This window comes from Colletotrichum chrysophilum (genome assembly GCF_026319265.1).
Source record: "Colletotrichum chrysophilum strain AFK26 chromosome Unknown scaffold_24, whole genome shotgun sequence".
In the NCBI taxonomy this organism is placed as follows: domain Eukaryota; kingdom Fungi; phylum Ascomycota; class Sordariomycetes; order Glomerellales; family Glomerellaceae; genus Colletotrichum; species Colletotrichum chrysophilum.
Window position 1 is genome coordinate 68,151 of NW_026517311.1, and position 14,596 is coordinate 82,746.

The window sequence follows — 14,596 nt, forward strand, 5'->3', positions numbered from 1 at the left end:
TGGGAGGGGGGGGGGGTGGGAGGGGGGGGGCAGCTCCAGCTCGCATACTTGCATGTTCGCATTGTGGACGTCGACGACGACGCAGTGTCAGCACCTTGGTCTCACGCCTTATCTCTTGGCACCATACAGCATCTTTGCGTGACAAGGGGAGATGAGAGAGCTAAGAGTCTTCTGTGTGACGTTGAAAAATGCACTTGACGAGGACATGAGTTGAGTTTGGGGGGAGCGTGGCTGTTATGGGTACATCCCGGCGAGGTGTCGTTCATCCCAAGTTTTACTGTTTTGGGTTGTCAATGGTTGTGTCCCTTGGTTTTTGAAAACGCATCCTGGGGAAAGAAGTTGACAGGCTCTTGGTAATCATTCGATATCTTGTGGTTGCGTGCCGATGCGACCCTGCTGTGTTATGAAGAGCTTCACATGAGCCGCCAAGACTTCTGGTCGACAGCTCCGATAGCCCGACAGGCGGGTTGCCAACGGGACTTGCTACCGGGGACTCATTCTGTCCCGCCGTAGAGGTATTGCGAGACGCGGAAGTCACTATCATTCTTCCCGATGCCATCGCCCATCGGATCTGAAAGTTCCAGAAGACCGTCCATGTTTCGTCAGCACGCGGAACCATCTTGTTATTGAAGGTGTGCCATTTGTCAGTCCGGACCCGAGCCTTCGGCGGTATTTCTGCCGACTGCAATGCTTCATGTAAGCCAAGCCTTTTGATGGTCATGAACGTCCACCCTGGACGCAACACACCCACTCTTCCCCTTCCCCCGATGGTTCAAACAATGACAGAAACACTCGCCAAAGAGCCCCTCCTTCAGGGAGCGGTGGCACCAGGTCGGGTATCTCCTACGGTGCGGGCGAATTGGGGCGCAAGTGCAACGGCGGGTGCACAGAGTGGGCGGCGGGCAATGGAGAAAAAAAAAAAAAAAACACTGCGTAAGCTCGAACCGAACAAGCACAAGCACCCCTGTTGCGGTTGTTTCTGTCTTCTCTTAGCTGCAGCTCCGAATGGGTTCCAGACCCCGGGGGGCAGCAAAGTCAGGATCTTATCTGCAATGTCTTGGTTTCTGAAGAAAGATACCGCGGGGGCAAGGCAAGGCGGGGAGTAGACCGAGGAACCATTTGATAGTTATCGTCTTCTGCCATCCAGAATTCCAACCCTCTTTGTTACAACAGTCTCGCCTTCTCTGAAGTCTTCAATCCTGACTCATGCAAGCGTCTTTCACGAGTTGAGTTGTTTTTCGCCCCAGCCAGCCACTGTCTTAGGCGGGTAATTACAAACATCGTGCCATAGTCTCTGTCTAGTCAACCCAACCCCGCCGACATAGGAACTGGAGGGGTCTACAGTCGACGAACACTGCAGAAGGGGAAAATCTCAATCGTCCCATGCACCGCGCCCGCGTGTAATATCTGCACGACACCCCGCCATCTTCAACGGCACCACCCCCGCCGGCCGCATCATCCTGCCCAGCGCGAGGTCTCATTGACGCATCGGGATTGAGTGACGACCAGCCTGTCGGAATCCAAGGGAGCGTCGAGTCAACGTCAACCCTTCCACGCAGACAGACTCTTGCAACCGCCAAACTCTGACAACGAAACTTTTGCGCAATTGACGCAGGGTTATTGCTGGTCTGCAACCAAGAGTCATTCGAACCTCTTTCACCTCCACGGAAACACCGCCGGCATGGACGCCGCGAAGAAGCACGCCGACGCCGGGCCCGGCGCAAGCTCGCCCGAGATCGACGCCCGGGACCTAGAGCCCGTCGACAACGACCTGGCGTTGCGGGAGAAGGCGCTGGTCAGAAAACTGGACGCGCGCATCATTCCCCTTGTCATGCTCCTCTACCTCTTAAGTTTCCTAGACCGGTGAGTCTGCATCCCTTGCCCGCATGCACCTCTCTTACCCGAACAGCGTCAACATCGGCAACGCACGCCTCTACAACCTCGAGTCCGACCTCAACCTCCAAGGAAACCAGTTCCAGGTCGCCGTCTCCATCCTCTTCGTGACCTACATCATCTTCGAGGTCCCCTCCAACCTCGTCCTCAAGCTCTTCACGCCCTCCCGCTGGATCGCCTTCATCACCGTCGCCTGGGGCATCATCGCCACCCTCACGGGGCTGGTCGACTCCTACGGCGCCCTCATCGCCTGCCGCCTGCTCCTCGGCGCCGTCGAGGCCGGCCTCTTCCCCGGGCTGAACGTCTACCTCACCTTCTTCTACAGCAAGCATGAGCTCGCGCTGCGCGTGGGGTATCTCTTCGTCAGCGCGGCCATCGCGGGCGGGCTGGGCGGGCTGCTGGCTTATGGGATCGGGCACATGGAGGGCGTGGCCGGGCTGAGCGGGTGGCGGTGGATTATGATTATCGAGGGCCTGCCGACGGTCGTGCTTGGTGTTGTGACGTTCTTTTTGCTGCCGAATGATGCTGCGAGTGCGAGTTTCCTGAGCGAGGAGGAGAAGAGGCTGATGGTGGAGCGGCGGGGGCGGGAGTACGGCAACACGAGCAGCGCGCAGGAGTTCAGCCGCGAGGACATGTGGAAGGCCTTCAAGGACTGGAAGGTCTGGGTGTTTTGCGTGGCGCAGTTTGGCGTGGATACCATGCTCTACGGTGAGTGTGCTGCCGGAAGACTGGTGTAGCTGGTGGCTGACTGCGAAAAACAGGGTTCTCGACTTTCCTCCCGACGATCATCAACGGCCTTGGCACCTGGACCGTCGCGCAGGTGCAGCTCCTCACGGTGCCGTGCTACGCCCTTGGCGTGGTGGTGTACATGACCGCGGCCTTCCTGTCGGACCGCAAGCAGTTGCGCGGGCTGTTCTGCGTCGTCTTCGGGAGCGTCAGCGTGATCGGGTACGCCATCCTCATCTCGGACACGTCGTCTGGGGTGCATTACTTTGGGTGCTTCCTGGTGGCGGCCGGGTTGTACGTCGTCGTCGGACTGCCGCTGGCTTGGGTGAGCCTTTCCCTCTTACAGAGTGCGTGCGCTTCTGGGCTAACGAGATGTTTCCAGCTGCCGAATAACTCGCCGAGATACGGCAAGAGGACGACTGCGAGCGGGATGCAGCTGACGATTGGGAACTGTTCTGGGGTGATGTCGTCTTTCATCTAGTGGGTACCTCGGCCGTCTAAGTGAGAGGCAGGTAGCAACTAACAAACTGATAGCCAAGCAATCGATAAGCCCAGGTACATCAGGGGCCACGCGGTGACGCTGAGCATGGTCGGAATGGGGACGTGCTTGTACGGCTTCATGTGGTTCTGGTACTGGAGGGCTAACAAGCAGCGGGAGGCCGGTCTTGCGGAGGATAAGTATCGTGATCTGTCTGATGACGAGCTTGCGGAGCTTGGGGATGAGAGTCCGCGGTTCAGATACACTATTTGAGACCAAATGATCACGAATTGAGGCCGAAAAACAACGGTGCGCACCCGTCTGGGCAAAGCACTTGAAAAGGCATTTGAGATGATGGGCTAGACCAGTCGATGTTGCCAGCGAATAAAAGATACCCCTCCTTTGGGATAAAGCTTGAAATAATCAAGAACACTTCCCGCACACTATGAACTCAACTTGTATGCCTGCAATTGTTAAACATTCGTCAAAAAGAACCTGCTCCTCCGGCTTGTGCACGAAACAGATTCTCACAAAAACGAAAAATGAAAGGGACGAGACTCGAACTCGCGCGGGTTGCCCCACCAGGAAACAGATGTTAAGCTGACCTTAACCTGGCGCCATAACCAACTCGGCCACCCTTCCGTGGAGGATCCGGAGGATCTGATTGGTTGCGTGGTCTCGCAACTTCTCACACCATGGCTCTAGCACACAATATGAGTGGACCTAACACAGAAGAAACTCGCATGGCTGATGCCACGGCTGACTTCCATTGAGCACATAAAGTCTTCCTGCTGGGCCTAGCTACAGTGACATCCTCAACGCAATGAGCAGTGATAGCATAACACAACCGCGTCGTCCCGAACTCAAACCTGCTCTCCCAGCCAGTCAACGTTGTCCATTTCTTGCCAATTCTCACCACTCGAAGAAACTCACAGGCACGCCGTGAGAGACAAACTTGAGGATTCGCCGCCCAGCAACGTCTCCACCACCACCGGCAGCAACGAGAAACGGCCAAAAGTGTTCCGCCTCGGCTTGCAGGTGAGAAACATAGCTCGACGGGATGTCTCGCCAGCTCTGAAGGGCCTTCTCACGAGCCTTTGCATCGGGAATTGCTGCCACTGATTTGAGGTAGTCCTCAAACTCCTCGGCCCCGGGGGGAAGGAAGTTCGCTAGAGCCTTCGAGCACGGCCATCGTAGTGTCAAAGTCGTGATACGACCCGCCGCTCCCCATGATCGCGTACCCATAGTCTCTGAAATACTCCAAGGCGCGACCTAGACGCAGGTTTTTGCGTGTGGCCTCCTTCTCGTCCTTCCCCGTGAGAACAGACACCTGGACAACCGGTATGTCTGCCTCAGGTCGCATGATCTTTAGCGGGACAAAGACGCCGTGGTCAAGGCCACGCTTATGATTGAGGACTGGCTTGAAGCCGCAACCCAGAAGGCGTTGATTGATCTCCACAGCCAATGCTGCGTTTCCGAGGACAGGATAATTGGTCTCGTAGGCCTCGGGCGCAACATGCTTTTGGCCTGCGGCAACAGTCCCGTAGTCGAAATAGAGCCCAGGATCCTCAAGGGCAGTGATTTCAGGTTCGTTGCATTCCCAACGTGCTGAGAGGAGGATGATGCCTTTAACGCCATCAAGCCTGCTTCCTAACTTGGCAACTAGTTGCCGGTATTCCTCAAAGTCCGGGTGGATGAGCGGAAGGGGTCCCGCTCCATGGCTGATGAAAAGGGATGGCGCGCGGATCTGTCCTAGAACTGCCATTATGATAACGAGAGGTGAAATGCGTTTCAAAGGTTTGCTGCTTTGTTGAACGGGTTGTCACAGTTCTTTGGTCTCTTTCAATCTTTCAATAAGTTTATAATGAAGGCGGACATCGCTGGGCTATTTATGGTTTCAGGGCTTTCAGCAAAGCCCATCAGCTTGAATTGCTGGGAGGGTTTGCACTTACGACTGCCGCCCATCTCAGGACCGTCGTGTAGTCTCGGGTGTCCTATTGCAGCCATTCAGATGAGAGCAGCATTGCTGTGAGATCAGCACGGGCACATCACTTGTCCGACACTACCCCGACTGTTGGAATAGTCTTGGCTCTGTCAAAGGCGGGTCAGCAGCGGACTAGCGGCGGACTAGCTCAGCATGCCGCACACCCCGAACATGTTGTCAGCAACTCAACCGTCAACTCCATGAACCCATCAAGGAATCAGACTCGTTTGCGTGAGGTGACGGTCATGACAACTTGATCTCAAAATAAAAACAGTATGTCAGCAAGTGCCTTGGCTTCAAATGCCTGCTATTTGTGCTCGATGAGCAAAAAGAGTTGCGATCGGACACTGCCGTCTTGCAGCCGATGTATAGGGTAAGTAGCAAGGTGTGTTATAGCACGCAGATCAGTTCTGATACCAACCAGTCGCAACATCACGTGTCATTATGGCTGTTCATCCACAGCCCAGCAACCTCCGTCAAATGACTTGAATCCCAAGGAAACCCGAATTGGTCTCGCTTCTTATCTGGGACCGAATGTTGCGAAGCACCAGGATCCTGACGGTTGGCTGACATCTCATCTTTTCGCCACGCTGAGAATACTCAACCTTCAAATAGAGGGTGTCCTTGATGGTTACTTGAGGTCAATACACGAATGGATCCCCATCATTCACCCAATTAGTTTGAAGGAGCAAGTATCATCATTGCGGAGCAAACCATCTGCCGAGCTCGCTTGTCTTCTCTTACACATTCTGCTCATCACTCCGTCCTTTCCGTCGGCTTCTGGGGAACATCACGAAACGCTCTTGCCGTCGCTATATGACGACTGCAAATCATCATTCTTACTACTGCAGACAAACTCAAGGCGTCACCTAAAGACCGTTCAGTCCGGCTTACTGCTCGCCATATACGAGCAAGGGCGTGCCCTCATGTCTGACGCATACGCCACATTAGCAATTTGTGCTAGTCTCGGCTACATCACCAATCTCCATCAATCCCCATGCTCCGTAACGGCAGCTGACGAAGAGAGACTGCGGGTATGGTGGGCTGTCTGTTTCCTCGACCGACTAGACTTTTACACCAATTGGAAGTCTGAACGAGCATTCCTTGTCCACAACTCCCACATCGGTCGAGCCCTTCCGCGAGAGGACGAGGTATGGAGTACTCACCATGATTTCAGGGACTCATCTCTGCCACTTCTGTCGTTCCCAGCGGATGAAGGCCAGAGATACGGACTTTTCGCTAGCGAGATACAAGCCTTGCATGCATTGCAGTGTGTCATGCAGCTCACAAGAAACCCGTTGGTCCAGCTAGAAACACTCCTGGGCCATGAGTCCTGGAAGCTCGATATGCTGGTACAGAGAAAGATCCGAGAAACATTAACACTATCCTGGAAGAGGCTAGAGCACCAGCATACCGTAGTGACCATATATCTCTTGGAAGTAGACCTTTCTCGCTCCATCCAGACGTGGCAGCTAATCGACAGACAGAGCGCTTAGAGAACTTCACGAAAAAAGACTGACTTGTGCCGGCGGGGAAGAGATCCCTTCCTTCGCCAAAGAGTCATCAATAGCAGCTCTCGAATCAGCCAAAAACATTGCTCAAGACCTGCTTCGCATGGAGAAGACTGTGGATATCCTCGAGCTCAACAGGATGCCCCTCACAGCTGTTATTCTTTTTCATAGGGTTGGACTCGCCGCCATCCTACTGGGAAAACACCATGGTCGAGATACCGGGGATTTGTTGCGAGAAGTGATACAGAGTCTCTCGGACAAGATTGCTAGACGATGGGACGTTGCCAGTGAGTCATGGCGTTTGTTTCTTGACCAATTGATGGACTTTAGACTGACACTCTCAGTTCACATCGCTTCTCAACTCCATGAAGCACTTACTCAGGGTCAAGACACGGGCATGGCTTAGGATTAGAAGGCTGATAGGGTGGGCAACTTCATCTTATTAGAATTGTGAATCACCTCCACTGACTGGATATCCTCTTCAGAATGAAACTCTCGCAGGGTTGAGTGTAAAATTTGGTTCGTATCCTGATTCTTCTTCAAAATAACTGCTTCGTTAATCATAAGTTTTGAAGATTGGTTGGGTAAAGAGATTTTGGCTCAGGACTCAACCACCCTGTCATAAGACTTAATGAAACTACCACGTCTGTCGAGTCCAAGAACATACGTTGCCTCAAATGAGAAAAAAGTGCTGAAGATGGCGAACAGCGCACGCTGTCTGAATACTAGGCGAGGACGTCGTTGAGTCTTCGTTCCAACTTTGAGAAAGCCAGCAACTCTGAGCCCGCAATTATTCCAATATTTCTTAAGCGATGGGACTTCGGTTCACTACTCCACATGAAGCGCACGAGGCCGATGTGAGTGCCATTGCAGAATGCCACGTCAAGTTGTGGCCCTCGTCCCTTTCTGAAAAACCCCTGATACCGCACTCTGTAGCCCATCCGCTAGGCAAGGGTCGCCACCTCTCCATTGGCTTCCTCGCATCGTGCGAGTGCCGCAATCGCCATGTCCCCGCCAATCCATTGGGTGAACATCCCATGTTCCCACGGAGCGCAAAGTGGACTCTGAGAAAAAGCACACTAGACCCCCGGAGCATTCTGCAATCATTTCTTCAACGGAGGGGGGATTACGTGGCACAAGGCAGATCAACAGCTGCATTCTCGGACATTTTCACCGCAGGAGCTGTTTAAATAAAGAGTCCGACATGCTCGCCAAGACCGCTCGCGTTACACACGCCATGCGCCGCATCGCAACCTCACAACCATGGCCGAATTCCTGATCGCGGATGAAGACCTCGCCGGCGTCAAGGGCAAGGTGGTCATCGTCACCGGCGGCTCTTCGGGCATCGGCCTCGCCACCGTCACGACCCTCCTCGCCCACGGCGCCTCCGTCGTCAACGCCGACATCCAGCCCCCGCCCCAGCAGCATGAGGCGGCGTCTTACACGTTCGTCAAGACGGACGTGACGCTCTGGGCGGACCAAATCGCGCTGTTTAAGAAGACCAAGGAGGTCTACGGGCGCGTGGACCATGTCTTCGCCAACGCTGGCATGGGGCCCAATGCCAACTACCTCTCCACCGAGGTCGACGAGAACGGCGATCTGAAGGAGCCGTCGCACGCGCTGTTGGATGTTAGCTTGAAGGGCGTGATGCACACGGCCACGATCGCTATCTTCCACATGCGGCAGCAGGCCGAGGGCGGGAGCATCGTCATCAACGGCTCCACGACGGGTTTGCAACGACTCCGCGCCGTGGACTACTGTAAGCCCCTCCCCTCTCTACAACTCCTAAAACTCCCAGACTGACCATATGCCGAAGCCACCGCCAAACACGCCGTGCTCGGCTTCGGGCGCGGCCTCTTCTCCCTGCTCGGCGCCGCCAGCCTGCCCATCAGAGTCAACACGCTGGCGCCCACGTGGACGGACAGCAGCGTGCTCCCTGACCTGAAGGGGCTGATGAAGAAGATCGACGTCGAGCTGCAGCCCGCGGAGGCCGTCGCGCGCGGCGCGGCGCTGCTGATGGCGGACGCGTCCCGCAACGGGCAGGTCATCCACGTCCAGCTGGGCAAGTACAAGGAGATTGACGAGAGCGTGTTGCTGCCTGCGTTTGAGTCGATCAAGGGCCCGGATTACCCCGGTGAGGACGAGGTCTTCCGGCGGTTGCAGGAGGTGTTGTTCGCGGGATGAAGTCTGAAGGGCAATCTAATAATTTGTGGAATCATGAGACGAGAACGAGATTATGACATTGACAAGTTTTCAAGTCCTTCATCCGCGGCGGGGTCGCTCAGCCGTCATCGTTCAAGGGTGAGAGTATGTGTCCAAACCCAAGAGGGCAAAAGCTGGAGGGTGAATCATTCTCCGTCGGTCTAGCTCGAACTGCCTTGGTGGGGACAACCTGAAATCTATATTCAATTGTAGTCAGAGGCTGAATGGAAGATCGGAAGAAGCCGATACCGCGTCGTGCAAGCTATGTTTAAACGGCACAGGGTTATTCAATCTCTGCTTTGAGATTGGCCACTGCTTGCAAACGAGCCGTTACGTTGACACCAACGCGGCCGGCTTTCCAGGAGAGGGCATTTTTCATGCGCCGAACCTCGTTTCAGCAAGCACAAGTCCAACTGCCTGCTCCAGTGCCAGACAGGATATTAGACCACACGAGGATGTAACCGCACCTTGCAACGCCTTCGACTCACCAAGACTTTCAAAGTGTAGACCGCAAGTGAGAAAACCAACGCGATTTTCTGCGTCACCAGCTTCCGTGTCATAGATTAACGCAAGTAGCATCATTTCACGAATTGAGTCACGGCAGTAACGTGTATGAGAGAGAATAATGACGTTGCCATTCCGAATGCTCAGACAACTATCTAGCCCACTAGTCCCAGCACGAAGCTGAACCAGTCCAAAAGCCTTCCAGTCCGTCTAGCGATTCTCTCCCAACCTTTTTTTCCAATATTTTCTTGTCGTTGTGAGCACCAAAATATGTTCTCCCCTCCGAAAACCTTGGCAATACCAGCTATTCGTCCCAAGATCTGCCTTTGCAGGCGTCTCCGAGACTTCAGTTGGTCGCCAGATCGAAGGAGCCAAACATCATAATGATACTCGGGTATTTCTGCGGTCGTGCGTCGAGCCCGCTCTCGCGAAAGAAGCAGGGTATAGGCGTAGAATACGTAACGGATGGCAACCGCCACCGCTACCAAGAAAGACATCTTGGTTGTCGACCAACGACAACGACGCTCCTCCTATCCCGGACGAGGTGTCTTCCAGCCAAAGTCTCCCCCTGCCAAAGAAAATGCATGGATGAGATGGGGAACCATGCCCCGACAGACGCCGTTTGGATGCCAAGTCACCCCGACCGCCCTCCGTTTCGTATCCCAACATTCAAGTCGTCTCCGCGATTGATTGATTAATACTCAAAACACACCGCGGCGCTCAAACCAGTCGATGAGCTACCGGACCGCCCCGTCCTCCCGCCCTCGTGCCACGAGGACCAACTCCACTTTTTTCCCCAGCAAAATCAAATATGGCCGTCTTCCATGCGAACGCCATCCCGGGGCTGATGCCGTTCAGCCGCTTGTTGACCCCCAAAACGCCGTCGTTAAAAGAAGAACCAACATGACATGAAAAGATGGGATCGGAATGTTCCACACCATCAAAGAGCCTCGTTCAGGACCAGACGCCACGCCCTGCGGTAGTTGTTGTTTTTCGTCCCATGTGTTACCCGTCGTCTCGTTCTGTTGTCTCCAGACACCACGCAATTCCAGCTCATGTTGAAAATGCTGCCGTCAGAAGGCCAAAGGAAAGGAAAAAGAAGTCAAACAAAAGACCAGTAAGATCCGAGGGGTATGGTACAGGCCAAAGTTTGCGAATATGTAACGAAGCTTTTGCTGCTTGGCGACGAGTGGCGGGGGTTGATTGGTGTTTTCGTTTTCGTGATCGTTGAGTAGTGTGAGAGAATGTGGAAGCTCGTGTGTGAGACGCCCGACCCAGTCTAGTCGTGCCTTGCCGCCTTCAAAACCAGGGAAAAGAAAATATGTACAATCCAACAGTAGACGCCGTCGCGTGTTCCGTGCGACGTATACTCCATAACGCCTTTCTATAATGGAGAAGATAGCACGCCTGCCTAGGACGCCTGTCCTTGGGGCTGCTGGGCGTGGTGGCCGCCTCCACGTCCCCGACCACCGTAGCCGCCGCGGCCCTGGCCACGGTAACCGCCACGACCGCGTCCGCGGCCTCTGCCGCCGCCCTGGTAGCCGTTCTGTTGTTGGGGGTTCTGGGTCTGCCAGTTGCCAGGGGCGGGCTGCTGACCCTGAAGGAGCTGTTGAGGAGCCGGAAGCTGGCCCTGGGGACCGGGCTGGCCGGTCTTGAAGTTGGAGATGGGTCTGGGGATGGACTCGGGGTTCTCGTAGACGTAGAGAGACTTGTCGATGCTAGCGGGAATGGGCTGGATCTCGGTGCCGAGATCCTTCTCAATGTTATAGAGGTTGAACCTGTCATCCCAGTTGATCAGGTTGATGGCCAGACCCAAGTGGCCATAGCGACCGGAGCGACCGATGCGATGAAGGTAGGTCTCGGCGTTCTTGGGGAAGTCGAAGTTGATGACAACGTTGACGGCCTGAATATCGATACCACGGGTGAGGAGATCGGAGCAAACAAGATTTCGGCAAACGCCATTGCGGAAGTCGTGGAAGACACGATTTCTCGCTTGCTGGGCCATCTTGGCGTGACTGTAGAAGCACGAGTAGCCCAGCTCGGTAATCTTCTTGGCGAGCAGCTCGACACGGTTGGTCGAGTTGCAGAAGATGATGGATTGGTTGATTTGCAGCTTGGAGAAGAGGGTGTTGAGGCAGTGCACCTTCTGCTTCTCTTCGACGAAGGCGTAGTATTGGGTGATACCGCGGAGGGTGAGTTCGTCCATCAGGTTGATTTCGTAGGGGCTGACCATGTTCTTGTCGGAGAAGTCCTTGACGGACAGAGGGAACGTGGCGGAGAAGAGCATGACCTGGCGATCCTTGGGGTGGAACTGGAGAAGCTGTTCGATGACGGGGGTGAATTCGATGGAAAGAAGCTTGTCGGCTTCGTCCATGATGAACATGGGGCATTCGCTGAGGTCGGCAACGTTCTTGCCGGCGAGATCGAGGATTCTTCCAGGAGTACCGACCACAATATGGACTGGATCCTGGAGACGGATGATATCGTCGCGGAGGCCAGTGCCTCCAGTGGTGACCATGACGTTGATTCCGAGGTGCTTGCCGAGGGTTTTGCAGACTTGTGATGTTTGCATGGCGAGTTCACGAGTGGGGACGAGGATGAGGGCTTGGATCTTGGAGACCTTGGGGTTGATCTTTTCGAGGGCGGGGATGACGAAAGCTGCAGTCTTGCCGGTGCCGTTCTTTGCACGAGCGAGGATGTCGCGGCCGGTGAGGGCAACGGGGATGGCCTCTTCTTGGATGGGGGACGGCTTCTCGAATCCAGCCTCGAAGATGCCCATCAACAGATCTCTCTTCAATTGGAAGTTCTCAAACTCCAGGCCCTTCGTGTTCGTGACATCCTGGATTTTGATATGAATACCTGGCAGCAAACACGACAGCGCAGCGGATACATACCTCGGTTTGATGTCTGCTGTCCTTGGCGGGGAGCTTCAAGTTCTTCTTCCAGTCTTCAGGTGCGGCACCATCGCTAGGCTAGTCAGTCCACGTACTCTTTGCAGATGGTGGGAGAGGTTTACGAACCCCAAGGACGTCGCCTTAAGCTTGTCTGCGAGTGCTTCCGCCATTTGAAAGTGTGAATATGGGATATGTGCCTAATGGCGAAGAGGGGAGGATCGCGAGGGAGATGGCAGTCGTGGAGGGGAGTTGCGCAAAAGGGCTTTTGCTTTCCCCACTTTGCGGTGAATCGAGGGGCGAGTCGGACTCGACGAGTGTCAGGTCAGGGTGGGATTATTCGGCGACAAAGAAATGTGTCGCTCGAAATAGGATGTTCGGATGAAGGTCTTGAGAAAGCGAACAGCAGTCGCGTGGTTGATCGTCTGGATTCCGTGTCCGGAGGTTGAGGTGGTGGTGGTGGATTTCGGCCGGACTCTAGGAGTTGGGAGGTGCACGGATTGCAGGATTGAGAGAGGGGTGGTGAGGTGGTTGAGTGCGCGATTTCGATTGTTCTTGTGATTGTCGTTTGTTGACTCGGGATACTGAAACAGCAAAAATGTGTTTCGTCCACGAGAAGAGCGCGAGAGTGGTTGTTTGGTGGTGGATTGCGTGGAGATGTGTGGTTATGTGGGAGGAGAGGGAAGAAGCAAGTTTGTGGTGACTGGACCGAAGCCGTGGGCCGTGGGCCGTGGGCGTGGGCGTGGCACTCAGCGCCAGGTCACTCACTAGGTACCTTACTCACTGTGCGTCGTGTGGTGCGGTGCGGTGCGGTGCGCCTCACCTTGCCTTCTGGGGCAGGACCCCTTGCCTATGCGAGGTAGCGGGAAGGTGGGTCCACGTGACCTGCCTGACGTCGGGTGAATTGATACTCAAGTGATGCTGGTCAAGGGGCTTGCCTGGAAGTTGGATAACGAATGTCAATATCAAGGTATGAGATGTAACGGGGGATGGTGTTTGGATCTCAGAAGGACTAATTCATGTTTGTGATTCGTGCTGCTCTGTTCTGCTCCTGCCTCCAATGGCCTCCCTACGTCAAGGTCAGGAAGAGGGGCATCGGCTTGTACCTTCACCGGAAGCTCCTGCCCTCTGCCATTGGTTCCACACCGAGCTCACCCCGAGCCACTTCCCTCAGCCGATTGGCTGCCCCTTCCCCGCCCGATCGCTCCTGCAGCGGAGCTATCGGATCGATAACAGGAGCACTGGTCACTGAAGAGCAGGTGCGCGCCATTGCTACTCACTGCCACACTGAGCACTGAGCATGAATGCGCCCGATACTTGGAGAGAGTCGAACCACTCAAGTCCCCGAACTCGTCCTTTGTACCTATCCTTCTCACAAACAATCGCCGAGCAACCTCTACAAAGCTCCGAGGTCCGCTCAAACAATGACATCCCAAGATCCTCCGCAACCTCCCTGAATACCACTTATTTGCACCACAGATCCTAACCAGCATGAAGACGTCCGCCTTTGCAATCTGCTCCTCCTCCAACGCCTTGAACCTCTTCGCCGTCCCCGCATCGTCAATAACGTCACCACCCCGACGCCCGAACCGCGAACAACAAGCAACCCCTCGTCCACGACAAAGGCCGTCTTCACGATGCTACGCAACAGCAACCACCAACCCCTCCAGCGACGGCAGTAAAAGCTGCCCCGCCTGGCCAACAACACCTAATCCGACACCCTACGATATCTTTGCAATTCATAAATCGGCCCCCTACACCAAGTCCCGTTTTGCCCAGCTCGTCAAGCAGTACCACCCTGACAAGCACGCCTCAAACCCTCTCGACGCCTTGCCCGCAGCCACTCGTCTAGAACGCTACCGCCTCGTCGTCCTCGCAAATGACATCCTCTCTAGTCCAGACAGACGCCGCGCCTACGACTCGTGGGGCGCGGGCTGGCATCTACCCGGCACCGGCGCGGACGACACCCGTGATATTCACGAGATGTACCGTGAAGCCGACCGCAGATGGCGCCACAGCCCGAATAACCCGGGCATGAATGCCACCTGGGAAGACTGGGAGAAATGGCACGACAGAAATGAGGGCAAGGAAAAGCAGCAGCCCCTGTACATGTCCAATGCAAGTTTCGCGGCCCTGGTGCTGGCAGCGCTGGCGGTCGGGACGGTAGCGCAGACGACTCGCATGGATAATCACTCTGCGGTCTTTCTTGAAAAGAGGGCGCTACACGAGGCGAATATTAGTGAGGGCTTGAGGAGGCAGAACGCCGCGGTGGCTGGCAAGGGGCGAGAGGAGAGGATCGAGAGGTTCCTGCGGGAGAGAGAGAACATTAATTACGGATTCGCACCGGAGACGATTGGCGGGAGGCCTAGCCCTGGTACGAAGTAGCTCTCGTATTATCGAGATGATG

At 55.1% G+C, this 14,596-nt stretch overlaps 5 protein-coding genes and 1 non-coding gene across 6 annotated transcripts; 3 read left to right on the forward strand and 3 right to left on the reverse strand.

Annotated features, from left to right (window-relative positions):
* Positions 1–1,681: 1,681 nt before the first annotated feature.
* COL26b_004066 (uncharacterized protein) lies at positions 1,682–3,370 on the forward strand (the record flags this gene model as incomplete). The annotated part of the gene is made up of 4 exons (XM_053176949.1): positions 1,682–1,863; positions 1,910–2,601; positions 2,655–2,913; positions 3,154–3,370. The coding sequence occupies 4 exons, from the start codon at positions 1,682–1,684 to the stop codon at positions 3,368–3,370; spliced, it is 1,350 nt and encodes a 449-aa protein (XP_053039018.1).
* Positions 3,371–3,640: 270 nt separating this feature from the next.
* Positions 3,641–3,739, reverse strand: COL26b_004067. The gene has a single exon. It is a non-coding gene; the product is annotated as a tRNA-Leu (tRNA).
* A 270-nt stretch (positions 3,740–4,009) lies between these two features.
* Positions 4,010–4,862, reverse strand: COL26b_004068 (uncharacterized protein; the record flags this gene model as incomplete). Its single annotated transcript, XM_053176950.1, has 2 exons — positions 4,010–4,347; positions 4,370–4,862. 2 exons carry the CDS (start codon positions 4,860–4,862, stop codon positions 4,010–4,012), a joined length of 831 nt encoding a protein of 276 aa, XP_053039019.1.
* Positions 4,863–7,855: 2,993 nt separating this feature from the next.
* Positions 7,856–8,776, forward strand: COL26b_004069 (uncharacterized protein; the record flags this gene model as incomplete). The annotated part of the gene is made up of 2 exons (XM_053176951.1): positions 7,856–8,351; positions 8,409–8,776. The coding sequence occupies 2 exons, from the start codon at positions 7,856–7,858 to the stop codon at positions 8,774–8,776; spliced, it is 864 nt and encodes a 287-aa protein (XP_053039020.1).
* A 1,933-nt stretch (positions 8,777–10,709) lies between these two features.
* On the reverse strand, positions 10,710–12,362 carry DHH1 (DExD/H-box ATP-dependent RNA helicase dhh1; the record flags this gene model as incomplete). The annotated part of the gene is made up of 3 exons (XM_053176952.1): positions 10,710–12,137; positions 12,193–12,265; positions 12,319–12,362. 3 exons carry the CDS (start codon positions 12,360–12,362, stop codon positions 10,710–10,712), a joined length of 1,545 nt encoding a protein of 514 aa, XP_053039021.1.
* Positions 12,363–13,680: 1,318 nt separating this feature from the next.
* Positions 13,681–14,574, forward strand: COL26b_004071 (uncharacterized protein; the record flags this gene model as incomplete). The annotated part of the gene is made up of 2 exons (XM_053176953.1): positions 13,681–13,737; positions 13,969–14,574. 2 exons carry the CDS (start codon positions 13,681–13,683, stop codon positions 14,572–14,574), a joined length of 663 nt encoding a protein of 220 aa, XP_053039022.1.
* Between the last annotated feature and the right edge of the window lie 22 nt (positions 14,575–14,596).